General features: G+C 42.1%; 2 protein-coding genes and 1 long non-coding RNA gene across 5 annotated transcripts in view; 2 read left to right on the top strand and 1 right to left on the bottom strand.

Moving 5' to 3' along the window:
* Positions 1-3,707, top strand: part of hadh (hydroxyacyl-CoA dehydrogenase) — a 19,807-nt gene extending 16,100 nt beyond the window's left edge. Inside the window, exon 8 of the mRNA XM_034188527.1 lies at positions 389-3,707. Coding sequence (XP_034044418.1) covers positions 389-507 — 119 coding nt within the window. The 3' untranslated portion in view covers positions 508-3,707. The remainder of the gene's footprint in view (positions 1-388) is intronic.
* On the bottom strand, positions 3,580-25,848 carry LOC117526457 (lymphoid enhancer-binding factor 1-like). 3 transcript variants are annotated; one of them, XM_034188536.1, is made up of 5 exons: positions 25,655-25,848; positions 23,237-23,344; positions 21,051-21,099; positions 20,214-20,255; positions 3,580-4,857 (listed from the first exon to the last, which is right to left on the bottom strand). In XM_034188536.1, exons 1-4 carry the CDS (start codon positions 25,742-25,744, stop codon positions 20,221-20,223), a joined length of 282 nt encoding a protein of 93 aa, XP_034044427.1. In that variant the 5' UTR covers positions 25,745-25,848; the 3' UTR covers positions 3,580-4,857; positions 20,214-20,220. The 3 variants fall into 3 exon arrangements, with proteins under 3 accessions (XP_034044427.1, XP_034044425.1, XP_034044426.1); XM_034188534.1 differs by having other exon boundaries at positions 21,051-21,093; positions 25,655-25,833; XM_034188535.1 differs by having other exon boundaries at positions 21,051-21,090; positions 25,655-25,833.
* LOC117526462 lies at positions 9,025-24,288 on the top strand. Its single transcript, XR_004565293.1, has 3 exons — positions 9,025-9,097; positions 11,304-11,309; positions 24,277-24,288. It is a non-coding gene; the product is annotated as an uncharacterized LOC117526462 (long non-coding RNA).

The following is a 25,848-nucleotide window of genomic DNA, read 5'->3' as shown; positions in this document are numbered from 1 at the left end:
GGACTGAGCGTGTCATTAGCGCTCTATCATGTGTGTTTGCCTGCCTGTGTGCGCACCCTGGTTTCTAGACCCATCTCTCTGTAATAAGGCCTATGTGCCGCTACGCAAAGGATGTTATGCCATAACATGGGAAAAGGATTCGTGAACATGCATGAACTGCAGCGTTGTGGCCTGATCTCACCAACACGCACACATTCCTTATGCAGTTATTCCATACATGCTGCAATACAGCGAGCGGTTCTCCACAATCATAGTTTAATGCACATACATGTCATATTATTGTGTAGTGTACAATCAGCTTATAAAAAGATGAACAAATCTCAAATTTATGTTGTTTGAATATAAGATGAACATTTATGATGAGGAAATGTTTTCTCTGTCTCTTTAGGTTGGAATGAGATGGATCCAGGTAATCCACTGTTCCGCCCAAGTGAAATGCTGAACAAATTGGTTGCAGAGGGCAAATATGGTAAAAAGACAGGCGAAGGATTCTACAAGTACAAGTAAATGAATTTTGCAGTGATGATCTGAGTGGAAAATGCCACTGTGGATGAGTTAGTTTGTAAAAGCTGAATCATGAACCATGGACTGATTTAAAGTGAAGAGGAAACACTGTGTCATGTTCACAACACTCCTGGATCCAGTTAGTGTGCCTTCTACATTAAGTCTGTTTCTATGCCATCAGCCAATGAATGATGATTATCTGAAGGAAGATTATTTTTGTTGTTGTCTCTCTTCCTGCTTGCATTGCCATGGGAGATGGGAAGGACACGTCCCTCCCAGTGTTCTGTCTGGTGTATGAGTACCGGTTTTTAGACAGTAACATGGTTTTTGTCAGTGTTACACCACTGCGGTGGATTCAGAATGAAACGATCATGAAGTGATTGCAGTGTAGACTGTCAGCTTTAATTCAAAGAGAGAAATATCACTTATTTACAAATTAGACCCATTTTAATGGGCATTCCTTCCATTTTCAGAGGTCAAACATAATTGGACATATTAATAAATTGTAAGTATGAATGTTAATGCACAATGGCTTAGTAGTTAGCACGGTTTCCTCACAGCAAGAAGGTCCTGGGATTGGTTCTTGTCTGGTCCCTTCGGTGTGGAGTTTGTATGTTGTCTGCGTGGGTTTCCTCCGGCCCTCCAGTTTCCTGCCACAATCAAAAACATGCTTATTCAGGGTCTGCTCCTTTCTCTGCCCCTGACCAAGGCAGCGCCTCTATATCTGGAGTTGGTTCCCGGGAGCTGCACTGTGGCTGCCTGCTGCTGCCAGCAATTGGTTTGTGTCTAACTAATTAGGATGGGTTAAATGCAGAGGACAGATTTCATTGTGTGTGTGTACAATGATGATCTTTGCAGTCAGTGGAAGCCATGAACAACACCAAATGCTGCTGCTTTCCTTGAAATGCTCGGTGAGGCCGGTACTGCAGCCTGTTTGTGGGTCTTTCTGTCCTGCTTTGTCTTCTGTGAGTGAAAAGCTGCTCTATTGGTTTGGCTGATGTGGTTGTTGAAGAATATTCCAGCTCTTGGTGTGTTTTTGGCCCATCTGTCTGATTGATTTGTTTACCAACCTCATTCTGGACTCCTTTACTCTCTCTGGGACCTCATAGTGAGGGTTACAGTGAACATGTATCAAATGCGAACTCAGCACTTGAAATAGAAGAACATCGAAACACATTTTCCAAATGTTTAGTCAGTCAATTGTCCAGTTACTTTTGACCTGGGAGAATGGATGGGCTCTGTGTTTGTTTAATTTTGTTGTTGTTTATCCCCTTGGACTAAAACTGAGTCTGCACTACAAACACACCTCGATTGTTTGATTTCAGCTCCGTTGTGGTGGTGCACAGAAGAAAGCTCGTGTCCTGTCTAAATAGTTGCTTTCCCTACTGCATGAACACATCAAAATGGTCATCAATCGATGTAACATATGAGAGTTGTGGAATTATTTTGAATAGGTTTGCAGGTTAGCAATGTGTATGGGTCTATAATAAAAGCTCCTATAATTGAGTGCTTTGACCATCACCAGTGGATTAAATCAGTAACAGACATTATAGTGACAGTGTAATCGGAGCCAGCCCTGATTATGGAGGTGAGGTTTGAGATTGACACCTCATACATACATACATACATACATGCACAACTAAAGCACTTCCCTCACTCATTGTGGACCCCGACCAGCACCTCCAGAAGCCTGTTATAGGTACAGATGCATTGTTCCACTCATGTCCTGGCAACAAGATGCATTGTGGTGGTTGTGGAGCATCTTGATTTTTATTTTGACACTCGCTGCAGCCACCAGGCTGGAACAAGTCATGCTGTTGCTTTGAGAGTTCTGGAAGTGGACAAAGCCGTTATCTGGAAGCATAAGTATTGTTCCAGTTTCTCATCTTTTTATGAATGTCAAAAAATGAAATCCATATTCAAACATCAACCCCAAAACATTAAAGTAGCGGTCAGTTTCAGGAGTGCAAACTCTTCCGAGTTTGTCCACATTTGTACGTATACTACCTGAATGTATGAATTTGCACATCCTCTGGTTAAAAGAAGTCGGACAGAAATTTAACTGATGAGATGCAGGTTTGAGGTGAGACGTGTTCTGGTGTGTAGAATGTGGTTAAGCGTCAACTCTGTCTCTTCCCTCAAACTAGCATCAGTGATCCTGGTTAGCTAGTTATCAACAGTCTCTGGTAGCAGTGGGCTTCCCAGGTTTGAGTCAGAGGTTAGTTGTTAAGACAGATGCTGAAATCTGAGGTCTCCATCTCCACTCGTTACAGACATCTGTTGTTATAGCGAGTGGAGATGCATAAAATGTATGTTGTTAAATGCACAACGGTTAAGGCTTTGCAGATGCATCAAACTGCACCATTTTGGGTGTAATCCAAATCTAACCCAGTGCAGCAACAGGACTAATTAGAGGTCCTGCTGTGAGGTAGTTGTTTTTTCTGACTCATCTAAAAACTTGGGAAGCAAAAAAAACTGATCACCTTTGGACACACTTTGTTTTCCAAAGTGCTGCCACATTCTCTTCATTTGAACAGTCATGTCTGGACTAGTGTACCTTATTATTGCTACTCTACTTTTATACTTCTCAGAAAAAAATACGGCTGATAAAGTAGGTTAAGTAAGGTATTGCTACTTTGTTACTTAACATAAGCTTGCAAAAGAAACTAATTGGAATCAGTTTTAAGAACTGCTTTATGATATGCAGGAGTTCTGCCATCGATTTGTTTGCTTTACAAACTACAACACATGACCACAAGGTGGTGCTGTTTGACTTAGGATGGGGTAGTCCAGCGAGATGGGTGACATGGCAAGAGATGCAATGGCCCGTGTTTATGTAAACACTTAAATTATTTAAAAATGGTGCTTAAGAAAAGTTGGCTCTACTCCAAATGCAATTGTCCATTCAAAGTAACTGGTGCACGAGCTGATGTTTTAAACTGTCGTCTAACCTTTAACTTGCTTTGTGAGGCCTTCTGCCAGTACGCAGTACTGTCTGTATGCTGAATAGTATTTCCAAGGAGATATATATTTTTTCCTGGCACTTCAAGTTCTGTTTATGTCCCACACAAGTGATCAAATGAGCCAATAGTGCCTTTTATTTTTCTTAAAAAAAAAAAAATTTTGAAACAGTTAAAATGTGACCACTTGGGAAGCAAAATGCTATACCAAGATGACAGTGACCCAAAATATAACAAAGAATTAAAAAAAAAAAAAGCATCAAGTCATACTAAAATAGAGCATTGAACTCAAAATGTTACAGAGATGGTTGCATGGAATAAACATGTCTAAAGACAACACTATTGGCTATCAGAGAGAAAAGACAAAAGGCCCATCGCAATAAAAGACTGTCAAGTGCTGGGGTAAATATATATATCTGCTTCATTTGTCGTGTTTTCCAACAATAAAATATAGGCCTCTGAGCCATCACTCTCACCTTTGTCCTAATGTTGCCTGCAAAAATACCAAGAAAATCGACATTATCCTGACAGTTTTAAAAAGTACACATACTGAGCATTATTTTACATCTGAGCCAGACTTGAGGTCACTATTTGTTACAAATAGTTATCAAAAGAAGCCTTAAGATTAAATTTTCTGCAAGATGCTTCAACAAGAAAAAATGGCTTTCCTGTGTCCAAAGCTTATTTAATATATACCACTATATAAAAAAAACACAAACAAAATATACACAAAAAAACTGAAACAAGGGTTCAAGATATAAAAAGCATTCAAAATAAAATTCAGTCTAAAAGGAAATTGAAATGATCATTTTTGCACCAGTTGGTCAGCGGAACCAAATGGCACAGTGAGAACGTTTCGCAGGTAACGATGAAATCGCTCCATCTTTAGAGGTGTTTGGTCAGTCGGGCAAAAGCCCAAATGGTCTCAAAAGTCCAGTGAGGAAAAAAAAAAAAGGGTAGAGATGCCGAGGGAGTAAATGTCAGCTGAGACGGCTACACACAGGAAGTGGAAAAATAACTTACAATAACTTAAACAGGTGTTTGGAGTGTTTATGCACACGTCAAAAAAAAAAAAAAAAAATCACTGCTACTTCTCAGTGCAGTAAAGCTGATCGTATTTTTAAAAAAAAAAAAGTTTTCTGTGACAGTGTGATGGTGTGAGGGCGATTGTCTTCATTGTCTCTACAGCAGGCGTCTTCAGGGAGGGTGTGAAGAGTTTTTGGTGGTTGGGGGAGCGGCATGTGACGGGGGGACTGTGGTCCTCTGAGAACTGGAGGTTTCAGTTTGGACATTTTAAAAGGTCTTCATGGAATCTAACAGGCCTCCATCTCTAGAAGAGAGCCTGTAGCTGCTGCCTTCGCTTTGCATGTGGAGAAATTGTTCCGTTTTCCTCCTGCAAAACAACAACAGGGACAAAAGCACACTTCATTCACATGCACAAGTTTTCAATTAAGTGCAACTGTACACAAAAGAGAGCCAATTTTCCCTCATCAGTGGGGAAAAAAAGCTCAACAAAACAGTGGCCACATGTACGTCACATACACAAAAACATGCACATGTACATGACGGTGAAGATACTGGCCTGATTAGCATTATAATTCAACCTCATCAAGGAAGCCTGTTCAGTAAATGATGTCACTCTCCATTTATTAATTAGAAATGAATGGAAAACATATTATGTAAGAAACATTTTGTGGGCAAGTTTACCAAATGTTTGCGAAAGTGTGGTCTCTGATAATTTAAAGACTAGAACGGTACTTGGAGAGCGCATACCTCCAGCAACACGAAGTGTGCCGAGAGGTACCCATTAGTAGAGGATCTGTCTGACATGTACAGTATACACATCATTTAGGGCAGGATAACTCAACTGTTCTAATGGGAGCCCAATGAACAACTGGGGATATGTGCCAAAATCTCAATCCGAAAAGGACCACACCCTTTTTTGTTCTGAGTGCTACCAAAATAGTTTTCTACTTGGCCCATACTCACCCTTCCACAAAGCTTTACAAAAAATGGTTCAGTAGTTGTGTAATTCTTCTAACAAGATAGACAACACTGAAGACACCGTCTCCTTGGCAGAAGTAATTATATACAAATAGCAGCTTCTTTAAAATGATCCATTTCTGTTCATAGTGTTTATGTACTCACTCTTTGATTCTACCAGACTATATTTGTGTTTCTAATGTATTGGCCAAACAGCACACCAGTGTTGTCTCCTCAGTAACCTTCTCACTGAAGCGTTTTAATGATGCAGTCACATTGTCCTTTGTGGTGTCGTCCCTATTTGTGTTTGACTCTGCCATCCTGCCCATACCTGATAAAAACTAAAGTAAGATGCTACGCAGAAGAACCCTGAAAACAGGTGCTGACTAAATTGATTATGATGGGAAAAGATGGCAGATAGAGATGTATTTTTTTAGTAAAAGAGAAGTGCATGTGAATGAGTGGATTCACCACAAACACCAGTACAGTCTCTGAGAATGAAAAACATTTGAGAAAATGATGACTTGTGTGCTGTGTCACTGTCCTGAATGCTGTCAAGGAATGTAAGGAGTAAACAGACAAGAGGAGCACGATTTTGTCTGTGTGAAAGATGCAAAGTTGTTGGTGTTCTATTTGGGCCGTGGGTTGAGGCATCAGCAGTTTTTCTCTCTTGGTCTTTCAGCTTTTTGAAGTACGCGTGGCCTTCGCCACAGTGTTGAGCCGACTGAACAGTGTAGTACAGAAGGGTTACAGGTCAATGACAGGATGTGGGCAGGCTGGCTTTGATCTCGTCCAACATGGGAGTAGCTATGACCTCCAGCTCCTCTGCCCTCTTCTGACTCATTCCTGCTCTCGCTCTCTGGAGGCGGGTGCCCAGTTGTGGAACTTGTATTTAATATTCAGGCTGCAGGTGTGTTGTGGGAAAAGGTGACACATTGACCAGCTGTTATTTATTTATTTTTTTTTTTTTACATGGACAGCTGTCAAAAGTACCAAAGTCTCTCCAACTACCCCAACAATTCCCTGAAGTAAAAGCATTTGTTTTTTGAGTCACTTCACAGGACACTTTTCCTGACAAGGAAACAGTTTGTCAACTGTAGAAGTGTTTCCCCCCCCCCCCCCCCCCACGCGCGTCATCCAGGCTTTATCTAACATAACGCTTGTTTCAGTTATTGACAAGCCAAAGAGAGTTATTTTAGACCGCGTATCAAATAGAATGTGTGATCAAAGAGGAGAGACAGAGGTGGAGGAGGTCTCCTGTGACTAAAACGATGGATGTTTTGTGAAGACGAAAAAAAGGAAAAGAAATGTATTAGTTGCTTCTCCCTTGCGGCTAAGTCAAGACTGTTTCTGTAGACAAGCAGTCAGCTGAGCCGTGATGCTCGCTGCATTTCAACACCAACAGACGCACATGCCACCTTCCACGCGGCCTCACCACATGTGGCTAACGGGGAACGGGACACACAGTCCACCTTACCCAGGGAGAGCCGGCCCTGAGCAAGATCTCAAAGCCGACCTGCATGCTCGGCCTTGCACCTAGTTTCCTGGGGAGCGTTTTCCTTCCCCCAGTGCAGACATGAAAAGCGGCGGCCTTCCTGCCTGGAGAAGAGGCCTGAGGGGCTGCTGCTGCTGACTCGTCTGTGTGCGCACGTGAAAGTTTTACAGAGCTGGCGCTAACAGCGGGGGTGTGTGTTGCGTGGACACTGGCCGGCGGAGGCATCGGGCCGGCGGAGGCATCGAGCCAGCGCTTCACATGCTTCAGCCGACACAAACACTGGGATTCAGGAGCAAGTTGACCCCTCCTCCCCCAAGTCTCCCTTCATCTCCTCCTCTTCCTCCCTCCACATTAGTGCTCAGGAATGCCAGTTGGATTTCTTTTTTCTTTTTTTTTTGCAGGAAATGAAGCCCTCCTCTGTTTCAGAAGGCTGGAGGAGGTTTAGTCTCACCCCTCTTTGCCTTTTTCTCTCCCCCAGTTCCTTTCCCTCTCCTGGATGAAGGGAGGAGGAAAGAGTCAGACAAGTTCTCGCCTGGCCTTTGAAGTGTGGGAGGTTAAGATAACTGGCACAGTCTCATGCCTCAATCGCTGCTTTCACCTCCCAGACCAAATCAAAGTGCCCGCAGCTGGGTCCCGCCTGCCTTCTAGCCCCCTAAATTCCCACCTACCCATCGTGCTCCCTCCCAACAGAGTGCCGGGGTTTCTGTTTGTGCCATTCAAAAGGAAAATAGCGCCGACAAATTACTCTAAAAATAAGCCAAGTAGCGAGACGAGTCTCCAGCGCAGGTTGAGGGTCAGACATTTGGAAGTGACACAAGCACAAAAAACTGATATGTGAAGGTCTGGCTCATGAACAAAACAGTCCAGGTCAACGTCAGGCAGCAAAAAGTGGTTTCAGTAGTTTGTACTGCAGACTGATCCGTGTGATTGTATAAATGCTGAAACCTGAAATTTAGTAATAAACTCTGCGTTGTATCGTGCACTCGCCTCACAGCAGTTTTGGCTCATTCTTAGAGCTGAGAGTTCCACACGTTCATATTAAAGCTTGGAGCGGTGACCTCTGTCTCAACATGATGGCTGCCTTTTGTTTTGTCCCCGTGCTGCTCCTCAAGGGGTCATACGATGCAAAATTAGTTGTGCCAACCTTTTACTTATAATTTGGATCTGATTTTAAATGGACTGCATTTCTCTTGTGCTTTTTCATCTGATGTTGACACTCAGCGCTTTACAAACTGGTGTCAGGGTGTGGCCATGCCAGGATTCAGTGGTAAGAACCTTGCCCAAAGCACTTTTGTGAATTTCTTGCCAGATGGGGAATCAAACAGCGGATCCCCTGGTCACGCTCGCCTCGCTAAATCCCAAATCATCACCTCCCCCAATGGAAATTAATTATTCTAAATGTATGTACAAACTCACTTACTACAAACAAAACTTTGGCCTGATGGGGCTAGTTTTAGGGTGTAAATATATTTGCTTTTACCTACACATTCATGTGTGCATGCTGTCTGCTTCATGTATTATGCGTCTGTTGTGTATGTCCTCAGAAATAAACAATGCATCTGCAAGATGCGATGTACACGAGCAGTAGGGGAAGGACGATCAGCAGCAACGAACAATGGCGGAAAGATTTTAAGAGAAGTTGTGTAACCAAGTTCGCAATTACCCACATGTATATGAAGTGTTGTTGCTGTTGCACTGTGACAAATGACTGTCAGAACAGCTGGGAAGAGATCTGTAAAAAATTCTATTCATGGTTTACAGCATACAAAGTTTTACACAGTCCAAGTACATTTGTGTGCCGCTCTAGTGTCCTCTGGTGAAAGCCTCTGGTAACACACGTAGCTAATAGGCAAGTCTGTGTACAATTACGAGCACGTTTAACACAGTTGGTTCATGTGAACACTTGATTAAAGAGCAAGTATATTTCTGCCTTCTTTTACATATGTAATAGCAGCGGGGTACACCCACTGAGCGTTTATATCCTGTGACTGTCCGACGCTTCAGACTGGGCTTCTGATCGGCCGAAGCTCCGACGCGGGTTTTGAATTCTGCACAAATGAAGAGAGGACCCGATGCAGCAACATGCAGCTCTCTGTGTTGCCAGTTGGAATGTGACATCATCTGTCATTCAGAGCCCCAAATCCACGGGAGACTGGTGGATTACGTGATTTTGCCACTCAACAAAATATTTAAATACGTAACTAATTCATATGCATCACAGTGTGACAACACCTGGGAGTGAAGACCCACATGGCTGTGTGAATTCAACATGGGAGACAGGAACAAGTTTCCCCACTGAAAAGCTATTTTCATCAGCTGAAAAGACCTCTAACCAAGAATGTGGTTGGACAAGAATCAACAGAGACTCCCTCATATGGCATAAGGACTCTATGACGTTCCTTCTGTCAGATGTGAGGAGAGAGGGGTGAGGAGGAAGGATTGGGGAGGCTGCAGTGTTTTTTGGGGGGGGGGGGGGGGGGGGGGGTTGAGATTTTGGTTCTAGTGTGACATCGAGTGCCACTTCATCATTTCCAGCATCTTTAATATCTGTTTTTAAGACACGCATTGACTGAAAAGACTTATAATATGACCCCTTTAAAGACACAGGAGGAAATCAGTTTTTATAAAACACCTTCAAATGAAAGCACAGTTTTAAAAAAATGTTTGGCTCTGTCAGCACTCCCCCCCAACCCCCTCTCCAGTCCAAAACACAGACGTCTGAATATGGGGTCTCTGTTGTAGTAGTTCCCAAAAACTAACGAGTCAAGAGGGACTTCCCATGAAAAAAGAAATAAGACAAGGGCCGAGGAAGAGAGAGAGACTAGAGGACAGGCCTGTGTGCAATATTGGAGGGTGGGGTTTGGCTGTGGTCAAAAGGGGAAAGCAGAGGGGAAGTCACCAAAACCACAAACCTCAGGCATGTGTGGGTGAGACCGGAGGAACACAGGAGGGTGTGGGAGGAGGGGGCGCCAGTGGGAGAGAGGGGATGAGGGTGCTGGGTGTTGCCCACATCTAAGCCGGCATCGCTTGGGGGGGGCCGGGCAGCTGAAGTCTGGCCGAGCGCCTCATGCCCCCGCACGGCACAGTCTGAGCTGCTGCGGGCCGGGGAGGGGGGAGCGGGGGAGGTAGGGTGGGGGAGATCAGGGGCGCTGCGGCACATTCAAAGAGCCCGCACAATGACTGCTCCTTCTGGTGTGGTTTCACTTCAAAGGCGTCTGTGCCGCCACTCACATGCACCATGAGGACGGAGAAGAAGAGAAGCAGAAGGGTATAAAAGGCAGAAACTGAGTGAAAGAAGAGAAAGAGCATTAGGAAAAAGTTGGAGCTCTTGCCTCCTTTAACAACAGCCAGATTGCACGAAATACAATAAAATAAATACTGTTTCTGAGCCGCGCTGCCCATTTCCTGACTTCACCCCATCGTACCTGAGGAACTTTCATTTTGAGATAAGCATGTCACAACAAGGGGGGTATTTTATGAGATCACTTATCGGCCTCTTATGAACGGCTGCACCGGGAGCTGCTGCGGGGGGTGGGTGTTAGAGAGAGGAAGTGGAGAAGACATGACAAAAATCTGGACCCTCATGCTGTTTCTCCAGCTGGCCACAACACAATAGACTTGTGACTCAATCAAAACAAATATCAGAGCCCGTTTAAACAATGGAAAGCACTGCTTTTTCTCACACGTAAACACGTCTTTCAGGAGGTTATATCCGATCTGCACCTTTTTTTTTTTTTTTTTTGGTTTCCCATTTGTCAAATAAATCCAGGATCAAACCCTTTCAGCGTGAAAGATGGCTGCGTTTAAGCTCCATCCACATCTGCGCACTTAAATTACACAGAGTGTGACGTGCTGCCGCCCCCTGGAAGTCCGCATTCTGAGCATCGGAAGGCTCGTTTTTCTTCACAGAGTCGTCTTTGTGGAGGTCAGAGGAGTGAGCGACTGGGAGGCCGGTGGGGGAGATCATTTCCGATTCCATTTCCTCCCCACAGAAACATTAGCTGGGCCGTCATGCTGATTTATGCCGAAAATTTTGCTGTGCCTTCCACCCAAATTATTTCTTCTTTTTTTTTTTTTTTTTTTTTGGCAAAGTACACTTTGAAAGACATCCTCTCATCTCCTGTGAGCCCCTCACAGCAAGACCAAGAGCCACTTTTTGTGATCCAAATTCCTTCCCCAATTATCCCAGGTCACTAATAAGGCAGGGTGTGGAGGCACTGGGCTGCGCCACGCCGAGCCTGGAGGCCCGGTGCCAAATTGAAACGACTCAGGGAAATGGAGGCAGACGCCGAATCTGGCTTAATTGCGGCTGGAGTGCGCGGCTGACTGCTCGGCTGTGTGTTTGCCTGTGACAGAGCAAGAGAAATGTGCAAAGAAAGAAACGAGGGTCTGAAAGAGGAGGCGAGAGGCAAGAAATGGAGAGGAAAAAAGGAAAAGAAAGGAGGGATGGAGGCTGCGAAAGATGAGTGGCAGTTGAGTGAGATTGGGTAAACCCGGAACGCTCTAAAAAGAGGGATTTTCTCCTGGCCCTTACCCTCCTCACTCATCAGCCTTTTGACAGCTGACTTCTGGCTGCACACATCAGAGGGAGCAGAACCAGGACACAGTGAGAGGAGAAGAGAGACGGAGAGCAGCCACAAGGCTTCAGCAACCCCTTTTTCAAGACACTGAACAAAGACGTCATTAAAAAAAAACAAAAAAACACATGCACGCAAAAATGACCCTCTCACCTTCCGCACCAGATACACAAGATATCTAAATTAATTCTCAAGCTGTAACCCTGAAGGCCAATTTAATTCATCTTATTCATTACTTTTTTCCTTTCTTTCTTCAAATAATGAAACCATTAACTGAGTGCTGCCTCTTTTGCAGAAGAAAGAAGTTCTAAGATGCTTCCGTGGAGCTTTCAGTATTTGGTTAATGCTGTTGTGAGGGAGCAACAAAACCACTTTTATTAGCTTTTGCGCCATTGTCATTTTCCAGGATATGCAATAGTCACAGTCTATAACCATCACAAACCACAGAGTGACATCACGCTTGCCCCAGAATGTGTTCTAGCACACTGTTTAATGATGTAAAATGCTAGACATGTACGATGTGATGTGTGTAAAAATAGTCACTTTAGTATAACGACAGCACAACCGTGCATGTCTGGAAAACCTCATGGTTAATTTTGCAAATGTATTAAAAATCTAAGAAATCACATGTCTTTGCTCAATACTTTGTTGCTGCACCGTCAGCAGCAATTACAGCGTCAACTCTTCTTGAATATGATGCCACAAGCTCGACACACCTATCTTTGGGCAGTTTTCTCATTCCTCTTTGCAGCACCTCTCGAGCTCCATCAGGTTGGATGGGGAGTGTTGGTGCACAGCCATTTTCAGATCCCTCCAGAGATGTTCAGTCGGATTCAGGTCTGGGCTCTGGCTGGGCCACTCAAGGACATTCACAGAATTGTCCTGAAGCCACTCCTTTTGGCTGTGTGCTTATGGTCATTGTCATGCTGAATGATGAACCGTCGCCCCAGTCTGAGGTCAAGAGCGCTCTGGAGCAGGTTTTCATCCTGGATGTCTCTGTGCATTGCTGCATTCATCTTCCCCTCAATCCTGACTAGTCTCCCAGTTCCTGCTGCTGAAAAACATCCCCACAGCATGATGCTGCCACCACCATGCTTCACTGTAGGGATGGTGCCTGGTTTCCTCCAAAGACGACACCTGGAATTCACGCCATAGAGTTCAATCTTTGTCTCAGACCAGAGAATTTTGTTTCTCATGGTCAGAGTCCTTCAGGTGCCTTCTGGCAAACTCCAGGTGGGCTGCCATATGCCTTTTACTGAGGAGTGGCTTCCCACTCTACCATACAGGCCTGATTGGTGGATTGTTGTAGATATGGTTGTTATTCTGGAAGGTTCTCCTCTTTGCATAGAGAAATGGTTAAGCTCTGACAGAGTGACCATTGAGTTCTTTTCTTGGTCACATCCCTGACTAAGGCCCTTCTCCCCTGATCGCTCAGTTTAGATGGGTGTCCAGCTCTAGGAAGAGTCCTGGTGGATCTGAACTTCTAGCATGTGTGCATGATGGAGGCCACTGCGCTCACTGGGCTTCAAAGTGCCAGAAATGTTTCTGTACCCTTCCCCAGATTTGTGCCTCGGGAAAATCCTGTCTCGGAGGTCTACATATTATTCCTTTGACGTCATGCTTGGTTTGTGCTCTGACATGCACTGTCAACTGTGGGACCTTATATGTTGACAGGTGTGCGCCTTTCCAAATCATGTCCAATCAACTGAAGTTACCCCAGGTGGACTCCAATTAAGCTGTAGAAACATCTCAAGGATGATCAGTGGAAACAGGCTGAACCTGAGCTCAGTTTGGTCTTCATGGCAAAGGCTGTGAATACTTATGTGCATGTGATTTCTAAGTGTTTTTTTAATTAATTTGCAAATATCTATATCTATAGATAGATATTGTAAACTTTTTTCACATTGTCCTTATGGGGTATTGTGTGTAGAGGTTTCAGTGAAAAATGAATGTCATCCATTATGGAATAAGGCTGTAACATAACACTTGAGGGAAGCTTCCACAATACCAGAATACGAATGACAAAATATATATATATTTCAACCTAGATGTAATGCAGTTATTGATAACCCTTGTAATTTGGAAACATTTGACATGTCAGTGACATTGCGTAGGGGCATACTCACATTTGTTTGAATTCTACAAGTATATTACAATTGTAAGGGTGAACTATTTCATAAAGCATGACTGATTAGTCGTTAGCACAGTTGCCTCACAGCAATAAGTCCTGGGATCACTTTCTGTGTGGAGTTTACGTGTTCTTGCCCTATGACTGCTAGGATAGGCTCCAGCTCCCTGTGACGCTTGACTGGAGTAAGCCTGTATAGAAAACGAAAAATACTTTCCAGTTTTACAAGTGACTGATAATCATATGTGTATGTTTTTAGTACACTTTATAGTTCTGTAGGGCAGAATTCTATTTTTACACTCAACAAAAATATAAACGCAACATTTTTGTTGAGTGTACATGTCCAGTTAGTTACTATGACAGCATCCCACCATAACTAACATGGGGAGCATAGCGATGAGGAAGCCATAATAGTCATTTACAAGTCAAGAGGGTGCATCACTCCCTTATAAAACTGTCCAATATGCATCTAGATATATGGGCTAAAATACAACTCAGTGACAATAGGTTTTAAAGATTTGATTCCAATTCAGTGGAATCTGATACAACTCTTTGTTTAATGTAAACATTCATCTTCTATGATAAATTAAGCCAAAACTAGTATTTTGAATTTAGACTACAACCAAAAGAGATGTGATCTGAATTTTAAATTAGACTCCATGCATCACTGAACTACATAATTCATGAAAAACCAGGGACCTTTTTCAAAATTTTTTCTAGTGTACTGCAGCGCACAGGTGTTGCTTTTGCTGGGGGCAGCATCACATTCAGATACAGAAAGCACAGCATAGAACAAAACCAGAAAAATAATCCAGCTGTTTTTAATCAAAACATGAACATCATCGGTTAACGTTCCATGTCTAAATGGGTATGACAGCAATTATAAACTGTGAACCGAACATAAAGTTCAAAGACTTTGGAAATTTCATGAGAATTTAAAGGCAAGAAGTAGCAGCATAGCAACTTAACCCATTTACAACATTAATATTGAACAGTTGACCGACTCATAGTACATTTAGATCTAGTCCGTAATCACTGTATTGATGAAGTTGTATCTTCGACTTTGAAATTGTTTTCCACTTTGCATCAGTAAACTGTTGTACCCTTCCTAGCCAATTCCAAATTAATACGGGGAGTGTAGGACATTCTTGTATTTTATTGCACGTGACTAAATCTTATACTGGTCTGTTCATAAAACAGTTCATGCTTTGGTTAGGGCAGAAGATTTCAACATCGGAATATGACAACTATCATCAGTTTTAGATGTTTTTGCACTTCCACCCACTCAATACCATTGTTCCTTTTACTGGTCAATCTGTGCACATATAGGAATTAATTTCTGTGTGGTCATCTCAATTTATGGAATAGTATGAGCCAAGATGGTAATATAGATGAGTGGCTGTGCAACTGCATGCAAATCTTAATTGTATGTATGTATGTATCTTAATTCATGTATGTCAACTCATCAAACAAAGCAATATGATTTACAGAGGGATTTTTTTCCCCCCTTTTAGAGTGTTTTTGCCATGAAAAAGTGCTGTGTCTGAAAAGGGGAGAAAGCCTGGGGGGCATGTATGTGTCTCAGTCAGATAAGTGTTTTAAAAAAAGGCTCTGAATCAGCAGGCTTAGTTAAACAAAAGGCTAACAACACCACAGGAAGAAGGAAAGATGCAGCATGATGGATTCAGAAAGTGCAGTGTAGGATGAGTAACACTGCATAGCTGGTGTTAGTGAATGAAAACAAACGAATGGGGAATGAAGTGAGGAGGAGGAAACAGAAACCTTATTCCAGAATGTCAGAGTAAAACTTGTCAGATTGTGTTTCCACGGCGTTGAGAGCCAGCTGCATTTGACACGCTAAAGATAACAAAACACCCCAACGTCAGGCATAAAACACTATTCAACAACTCGGCTCTACTTCTCTCCTCACAGACATAAAAACTTGAACTAAATTCATAAAGGTGTTACTTTAAGAGTTATTCTGAAAACGTACCTACAGTATTTCACTGTATGTTGAACAGTCATTACGACGTGTATTACCATGCAACACAACATGCTTTCCGAATTAACTAATTAACACAATGTAGCAATTTATTTTAAGTTTTTTTTTTCCACACACAGAAAGAAAGATTAGGTAACGCAAGGGCAGATCAAACGAAATAGACAAGTTAATATAACGATGTTTTTTAGCATCTACACCAAGCTAACCTCAATCCAGCTCTTTGGGATCTGCTAAATTGAAGGCTTGGGGAGTTGTGGCAGTATCCTCTGTATTATGCATTTAGTTTAAGGCTGTCACTAAGAATCAGCAAGAGTGTCCATCCCGCTGTGGCTAGGCGCTGCTAATTATTGGATCAGAGATAAAGTGCTTCTTAGTGCTCACTCTCTGTGCTTTGAAAGCGGCTGTGGCGAAAAAAATAAAGCAGCCCAATTTTGGGTTCAGAGAGAGCCACTGGGTCAGGAATCGATCAAGTGGAAAACCTTTGTCTGGTTGGGGTGATTTCAACATAAGACCAGATTTGTCACATCTGCCTGGCTTTTTTCTCCTGCCGAAAGGGAGCGGAATAACAAGATGCTACCAGACCCACAGGGGGAGTGAGGTGAGTGAGTGAAGGATAGGGACAGAGTGTGTGTAAGGAAGAGTGAAAAAAAGGAAGGAGCGCTGCATCACCTCCATTGGACAAAATCATCTTTGTTCAAAAGAAGACAGGTGACAGTCAAACCTGATGTCATATATCTTTAATTAAAAGAAAGTAAGAGCTGCCTTTGTTATGAAGATACCCTGAAACCCCAGGTAGCATAAAATCGTATTAAGCTGTTGCATCTCATTAGGTTTGTGAGCCAAAAAAAAGGCCCTACTTCACTTAAGATGGCCATACACTCGACATTGCGTCTGCCTTCTGTTTATGCTACTGCAAGTTGACTAGATGCAGCACAGACCCTGTTATGTTGATAACTATGTATTCTGAAACAAACCCTCTGCGACATCACCCATAGATTTGCTGATGACTGGATGACAAGATCTCCATGTCGCCTGACTCTTCTTAACGTCGCGCCAGCCCAAAATGGGTAAAGAGGTGGAGTGTGGGCAAGAACAATGGGGCCTGAGTGGGTTGAATGAAGCCAAGAACACATCCACCTACCTCAAAGTTACCAACAGGCCTGGCCAACTGATTTCAGATGACTACAGTTTGTGTGTCCAGGGTGACGGGTCTTATAACAGGTGCCTTGGGTGCAGGTATTCAAAAACAATGATCGCCATATTGCCTCTATACCTGTGGCACTATCCATGCTATCAATTACCTCCTACTTAGTGCTAACAATGCTAAACATACAAATTAATTATACTAAAATTTCTACTCAACAGAAATACTGGTGCACAGACTTCTTTGGTGGCTGACAGTACTATTAACTGCATTAGTAAAGCCATATTAACTCAGATATTAGTACTAAAATCCGCAGAAAGGACTAAACAAGTCGAGTCGAAAACAGGTAGTGACCACTGCTCGTGGGGACCTCAACCCAGCACACTAGCTGTCACTCAAAATAAAAATGCATCTAATTAATGATAACTTTATATCTTAACATAATTAAAAGGATAAGTTATACAAACAAGTCAGGAGATGACATCTCCCAGTTCCACAAATCAGTAATGCAACGTGTTGGGGATCACCCAAGTACACTCATATAGTAAATGATGAATTGAAACTGGTCAGCAGGTGTGTGAAATATCAATAATATCTCACTGTGACCTTGAAAAGGATCCCAAGGGCACTGTATCAACTGGTGTTGGGGGATCACCAAAGTACACCCTTATGCTAAATATGAATTAATTGGTTCAAACTGGTTCTCGAGATATCGCGTTATTAAATGGTGAAAACGGACGGACGGACAGACATGCTGATCACTATATTCCTCCTGTATCTGAGCAGGTCCACGGATGCTGAAAAATGTTCTCAGTGCATTGATAAAGCTGGATGTTGACATTGATTCAATGAGCTCAATGTGCACAGCTCTTGTGGACATGCAGGTGAGAAGTACAGCCCAGCGTTTACTGTTTGCACTTCTCCTCTGTTGTGACGTGTGGTGACCGTCCAAGACATCCAGTTCTACACTAGTGAATGGTGGTATGGGCGTCAGCCTATAACGGGTAATCTAACTAACTACTGTTTCCATCGTTACATCCTTGTTATCATTACTGACAATAAAATATGGCAAGTTACTATAATTAAGCTTATTGAAGCTGTTTTCACACACCCACACAACACCCCCCTTTGGTGGGGGGGGGGGGGGGGACAACACATACGTGATGGTGATTGGCTAAGGAAGTGTAGAATTTCATGGTAAGCCAACCAGAAGCAGAGGTGGGCGGGAGTTCACGCACACATGCAAACACACATGCATTTACTCACACAAAAGACCAAAATCTTCAGAGATGTCTGGGTGACTTGGTGGCTTTCCTCTCTAATATCCTTCTTATACTAGCCACTGACACCAAAACAGTTTTGTTTTTGTTTTACCAGACTGTAAACATGTTTGTTTCTGCTATAAAGTTGGACATTTTAACATGGGCTTGCAGGAGAATTTACTCACTTTTGGAGCCAGCCTCAAGTGCCTATTCAAGGAATTGCAAGTTTTTGCACTTCCACATTGGCTTTATTTTTCTGCACTGTTGGTTGTCTCAGGCTTCATACATTTTGCGGAGCACAGCTCTGTGTTGGGTGCAGGTGTAGCAGGTTTTCTGCAATTAGGTGGATTTATCGCAGTTATATGACCGCCACCAATCTGAGCACTGTGCAGGAGAGGATATAGCGATGGTACTTTGCTGCGTGTGGCAATTTTGCTGCTTCTCAGGGACTGAGAGATGTGTCTGGCACAGAGGAGGATAGTTAGATGAACATACTGTAACCCTCCACTTCTAAGTTTTTAGCTGTATGGTACTTTTGAGAAAAGTATCCATAAAATACAGTAGGTAATATATACCAGGTTCTTTTGCTTTTCACGCCATATAAAATGTGTTAGGATACAGTGTTTCTGAAGGAGCGTTCCCCAAGCTAAGAGGCAGACATTAACCCTGATTTTCCTGCCACAGATGAGATAAAACTTTACTTCTGGGCTGACTTGGTGCATGGAGCAGATAATGCAGCCATCAACCTCACAAATTATCTCTCAATATCAACAGTTATTTCATTCTGTGTTGTCAAAACACATGTATGTGCATGTGCTTATGTTGAGCCCTGATGCAACATAACACGCTCACTGTATCTGTGCTGCATCTGTGTTGTATTTACTTGGCAGCATCACAATTTCAAGCATGTTTGAAATTTTGTGTGTAATTTGCATGCAACCATAAACTGCTGTGTAACAGCGTGAGTCACAAAACATTGCGTTAAAATTATGTTCAGTCTATCTGACATACATTTAATGCAGTGCATCCAGGAAGTATTCACAGCTCTTCACTTTTTCCACATTATGTTACAGCCTTATTCCATAATGCAGTAAATTCACTTTTTCCCCTCAAAATTCTACTTGCAACACCCTATAATGACTACATGTAAAAAAAAAAAAAATTACTTTTGCAAATTTATTAAAAATAAAAAAAACCTAAGAAATCACATGTACATAAGTATTCATAGCCTTTGCTCAATACTTTGTTGATGCACCTTTGGCAGCAATTACAGCCTCAAGTCTTCTTGAATTTCACACCACAATCTTGGTTGGATGAGGAGCGTCGGTGCACAGCCATTTTCAGATGTTCAATTGGATTCAGATCTGGGCTCTGGCTGGGCCACTCAGGGAGATTCAGAGTTGAACTGTGGGACCTTATATGTGGACTGGCATGTGCCTTTCAAAATCATGTCCAATCAACTGAATTTACCCCAGGTGGACTCTAATTAAGCTGCAGAAACATCTCAAGGATGATCAGTGAAAACAGGATGCACCTGAGATCAATTATGAGCTTCATGGCAAAGGCTGTCAATACTTATGTACATGTCATTTATTAGTTGTTTTTTTTTTTTTTTTCATTTTTAATAAATGTGCACAAATCTAAAAATAAGTAAATAATAATAATAAAACTTTTTTCACATTGTCATTATGATTGTGTGTAGAATTTTGAAGGAAGAAAAATGAATTTCATCCATTTTGGAATAAGGCTGTAACATAAAACATTGAAAAAGTGATGTGCTGTGAACACTTGACATGAAGCATGAAGTCTGTGAGTCTGAGCTGACAATGTAGCTTGGCACCAATGATTTTCTGACACGACATCTGACTTCATCTGCTGGTGATCACACAAAAACACTGAAGCGGCCACACTCACACGCATGCACATTCACACAGAAAATCCAATGCCTATTGTGCAGAGTCCGTTAAACAAACCCAGCACACAATGCACAATCCCTCTTCAGGCCTCAACACCACTGACACAATGACTATGGTGCGGTTAGGGTGGACCCTTTTAGGATTAGTCTGTGAGTACATACTCTCAAATCAGTGTTGAGCAGTTTTAAAAGACTGACATATGTTGAAGTGGACCAGACAGGGAGGCGATAGAAGTTTCTTACCATTTTCTCAGATGTACGCCGTTTTCATTCTCTGGCTTGTACCTGCAGAGAATTGCATCTCTTTTAAAAATTTGAGGTATCTGGACAGTGCAAATCTTAACTGTCCATTTTGGCCTACAGTGTACAGACCAAAAATAGTGACATTGCATTAAAGATTGCAATGGATTACAGTTGCAGTGCTAAGAGGCGGCTCTAAGGCGCAGCTAAACAAGGTCAGCAGGAAAAACATAATGTAGTGCAGCAAGCAAACAAACAGTGCAGAACCCAGAACTAGTAAGTAGTCGCATAGAATGGACAGACTAATCCCAAAGTAGGTGTAATATGTGAAGACGGGGATGAGAATGAGATGCACAACAGAAAGAAAAAATAGAAGTTGAACAAGAACAGAGAAGTAACTATAGTAAACAGCCGAGCAAGTCAGTTTACTGACAGCGGGATGAGAATAAATGATACAAGTTTATTATAATGTATCTAAGTCTATTTGTGACATCAGATTTATACTCAAAAATTAAATTATTGGAATTTGTATAATTTGTTAGTGGTACGTTTTGGGCTGAGAAGAGAATCTCAAGATTACAGATCCATGATGGTTCTCCTATCGAGTTCTTTACTGGCAATTTGGTGAAAACCTGCCCCTCTTAGTTGAATGATAACCAGGACTGTTGAGCCTTGGCAGAGGTATGCACTCTCTGAGTGCCCGCTATTTACTGTTAGTGTCTCCATATAGGTGTAAACATCACATCAGCTGAACTACAGCAAGAACGTGCTTTCTACCAGACAACCAAACTGCTCACAACTTCAACATGCAACACAGAGAGAAAGAACACAAAGTCTCACCTGTGGCCGATTCCTGCATCTTCTCCCTCTTCCGCTTCTTCTTCTTTCCCTACAAAATATACAGAGGAACACATAAAGTGTGGCTCCAGCACTCACGCTCACTAGACCACTCTGATATCCAGCTGCTCACTGCCATGTTCACTCATCCCCTGCTGGGCATCCAACGAGCATCCCCTGGACTCCAGCCCGCCGCAAAACTGCCACGCCAAGGGGGGAGGACCAGGAAGCTACAACACCGTGCACGAGGGTTGCTGATGTGGCGTCTGTGAACATTTGAGCCACATGTTGCTGCTATGGTAATCTGATGGTTCTACCTGGTATTTACAAGTTTTAAAAGGGATACGTCAATTATTCACTTGGAGGGGGGGGGGGGTATGATGGCCTACAGGTCATAGAAGCAGCCTTGTTACCAGAGAGTCCCAGTTTTGATTCCTTGACCACAGAAAAATGTGGGTGGAGAAAGTGAAAGAAAGAGCACTCACTTTCACTTCCATGACTAAGTGCCCTCGAGCAAGGTCTATAATCCCAAAATTGCACTTGGTGTTCAGCTGAGGACCTTGAATGACTGCACCCTGACACCCTGCATGACCTTGCGTATGAACGGTTGAATGTGAAGCATCATAAATGTAGTCCACTCAACATTACTGTTTCAAAACAACGACAACAAAAAAAAAAAAAAATGCTACAAGGCCAAAAATGTGGATTTGAAGGCCCCATTTTATACTTGATTGTTGTATGAAGGGGAGTCTCAAAAATGTTTTTGGCCATATCTGTGTTGTGACCACTGTTACCATCGTCACATTTCATCACCGACACTACATGTGAAGCACCTTCAATGACAACCATGAATATGAAACACGGTTTGAAACGTTGGCTGTAATTAGGCCGGTCTCGGTCAATAAGTGAAGAGAGCCACTTTTTTCCTAGCGAGGTGGTGGGAGTGCGTTAGGAATTATAGCTTATGCTAAATCCCCAGGGGGGAGACTATAGGTATAGATAGCAGCGTAGAGTCGTCCTAGTCAAATATGAGCAGCACTTTGGTTTCCTGCTGCAAAGTCTGCTAATCCACTTATTCATGAGCTAATCTGCCTTCAACTGCTGCGGCAAACAGGGAGAAGGGCGACTATGTGAGAGTGGGTGAGAGAGAGGGGATCCGCCGCAAAACTATGAATGCTACACACTCTCCATGCCAATGTGTTACCTATTTTGGGTGTTTCGAGGCATGAATTGCTCCTTGTACACAGAAAAATATAATTTGTGGGCTGGGCCACGGAATGCCGCACACAGCTTCATCCAAGGGATTCTAATTGTATTTGTTTAAAATGTTTAACGCCAAACATCTCCTGTATTTTTTTATTATTATTATTAATCCAAACAGAAACATCTGCCTGATAAACATGTTCACAGTAACAAAGCCGGCTCATAAATGGTAGCTGAGCTAACTGTCGTGGAGCAGTCTTCCCCTCGGCGAGGCGCTTTGGCAGCGCAGCAGCGGAGGCAGAATTGGGAGGGATGCTGTCGGTGTCCGAGGGGAGGCAGATAAACACCACAAAGCACTTTGGTGGTGGAGTGAATGTGAGTGCTGGAGCCACACTTTTTACGAAAGGCTGGTGCTCGCGCTCACAGTTTTCATACACGCCACATGCTTGGAGACACATTCTGACAACTTCCCAGACACATTCGTGCACACGGTGACACACACTGTTGACAGACTGCATCTTAAATCCACCTGAACTTCCCACATTAACAAATAAATATGAGCTGCCGCGCGAGCAAAGGTCGATGCTGCTGAATGTATGAACCAGCTTCCTCATTGGTGTCTAACGGCTGATTTTTTACATGCAAAGCCTCACGCTGATATGGAACATCAAAGAGTAGCGTAACCATTACCGGGCAATTTTCACTCACTGTCCCAATAATAACATGTATGTGTGTATGTGATTCCGTAGTCCATTTTAGTGTGGGTGGTAATATAATGGTGAATCGCAGAGCTATGAATTACACATTAGGCTGAAACAAAAGGTCTACAAATGGATCCCATTAGCATCGAGTGGACTAGTGTGAATTACGCATCATTACTGCACCTCCATTTAAAGAACACGTCACACGCAATGCAGACAAACAAACACCATAAATCAGCACCCACACGCAGCGCACCTCTGCCAATCTGTACTGTTGGTACTTACATAATTGTCTCGAGCAGACCAGCCTGGGTAGAGTTGCATGTGGAGCTGCCGCTCCTTGCGGGCTAGCTCATAATACTTAGCTTGCTCTTCCCGAGATAAAGCATGCCACTGTTTCAGTACAAAGCAGATTAGGGGGGAAAAAAAATAGACTGTCAATTACTGGCATGCAGCTTCATGTCCTCTGCACAGCCATGTTTTGTGTTTAAAAAAAAAAAAGATTTCTGCACATGTGGTTTGAAATAAATTGCATAAGAAAGAAAAAGGATAAAGAGGAACATGATGAAGAAATTAACATGCACCGGAGTCAGCGAGCATGAAAAAAAACAAAAAAACAACAACTTTGATTTGATATCAAAACACTGGTTCCAATTTAGCAGAGCTTTTTATTCAAACTGTGTCAGTGAGCAATTATTCCGCGCAGACCACAAACCCGGCTTTGCTGTGGTCGGATGCCTCAACCGCTAGGCCTATTCGTTAAGGCTTTTAACATGACTGTGGTTCCACTCTTTCCCCAATCCTCAAAAGGAACAAATTTTGTCATTTCCAAGCATGCCATTATCCAGGCATATTTTATTAAAGCCAATTTGATTAAATGTCACTCAGATAGGCTGTAATTACAACTACTTCATAAAAGAGTGAATAGAAAAAGGGAAATTTATTTATTTATTTATATTTTAAACACATCAGGCCATTATATATGTATCATGCCTGATTAAAATATGGGGTGAACGCTGACAACTTAGTGATCTAACTTGAATAAAAAAAAACCTAAACTATAGTAAGAGTAGGTCTTCAAGTAATTATCATTGACAAGATTTTTAAAAATAAATCAAATGTGTATAAAATGTCAGGTAACAGTAAAGTTACCATCTTACATGGTTTCAAATTTTATATCTAACATACAATGACATTCAAATTGTGTTGGATAAAAAGTAAAACCAAATCCAAGTCCAGTCTTAGAGCAGTTCAGTTTGTAAATACAAAAAGGTTTAAAACACACTTTAAAGTGGCTTTAATGCACTGAACCGTTTCATCCACAGTGTGCAATTTTTAAAAACAGAAACTCAGGCCGCATGGTGGGTTGGGCCCCACAAATAAGAAGCCCCGCCTTCCCGTCATATCACAGTAAATGTCAGTAACTTAATGGTGACGATTATGATGCCAAACATCCAGCTTTGAGGTGAACACAGATAAATTTTCCACAATTTGGATTAAGTTTGAGAAAGTCATTAAGCCGAATAAGATCATCATCTGTGCTGTGTGTGGAATGTTTAAATGAACGGTTTTCAGGGGAAGATCCACAGGGGGGTGTGGGGGTTTGTAACATCTGAATCCCTTCAAATAATCTATATACTACGAATCTTGTTTTATTTTCATGTAATTTATAACAAAAACTCATTCTTAAAAACAATATAATGGTAAATGGTAACATATCATTCAAAACATAAAAGCCACTAAAGGCATAAAAAGGGCTTATGGTCATCGCTACATGTCAATCAAATATCTGATTTGTTCCAAATGGCTTCTGACTCTTTCTCTTTGCCACATTAGATTAAAATGTATATTATTATACCTCAAATGTTAAAATGTAAGTGTTCAGTTCTCATATGTTCTTTGTTTCTCAACACAATGTTTATGACGATCTTAGTTAGCATAAAATTATTGTAGCTGGGCTAGGTTTTATTTATTATGTAAAGTTGTGTAAATATGTTGTGTATTTATTTTTTATTTATATCTGTAATGAGTTAATATATTGCTCAATTTGACATTCAGATTTGCCTTAGAAAAAAATGCCATTATTTCATATAGTCAGCCTACATGTTTTTTTTTTAAACAATCACTTTAGGTACCAGCACAGTTTTGAAATTATCAGTTTAACAGTGATATCACAAAAACCCCAAAGTCTTATTGTTATAACCAGTAACAATAAGAAAGAAGACAGAACACGTCAACAATCTTATACCCAGTCTGATTGTTTACACGTCATTGTGTTCACATCTATTTTTTCCTTAGGTGGGCAGATAAAACAAGCTATTTTAAAGGGATGGATTGTACTGGGGGCACTGGGAAATGTAGTGATTGTGGTAAATAGTTTGTTCTTTATGTCTCACAGATTAGGTAGGATAGCCCTTATCAAAAAATTTTAAGGTCCCTAGAGAGGTTAGGACCAGCTCAGGTTAAAAAAAAAAAAAAAAACTAGTTAAAAACTGATTTGATCTATTTAGTCAGGATAGGTCCAGTGTATAGGGCCATAGTATATACGTCCATATTTGGTTTACAGTTGTTGAACAGCAGCCCAGAATATACTAATAGTAGCCATATTTGTAGCCATATTTGTTGGGCAGTTAAATTGTTTCAACACTAAGTGAGTGGCAGGTTGAGACAGGTGTATCAGAACAATGAAGCGGGGTGACCAACCCTCCGTCCTAGAATCTGATTGATGGCAGCGCTCTCCTTCAGCGTGCACTCGGCAACCACATTTGCACGCATCTCTTTCATGTACAGCATGAAGGCGTTTAGCGGTTTCTTGATGTGCGGTCTTTTGGACTCCTGCTCTTTTCTCTGTTCGTGTTGGGGTTTCCTGTCAGAGAATGATAAAAAAGGTAAAGACA

This window comes from Thalassophryne amazonica, chromosome 15, assembly GCF_902500255.1.
Source record: "Thalassophryne amazonica chromosome 15, fThaAma1.1, whole genome shotgun sequence".
NCBI lineage: Eukaryota > Metazoa > Chordata > Actinopteri > Batrachoidiformes > Batrachoididae > Thalassophryne > Thalassophryne amazonica.
Note: the sequence above shows the minus strand (reverse complement) of the source record. Positions and strands in the feature narration are given on the sequence as shown.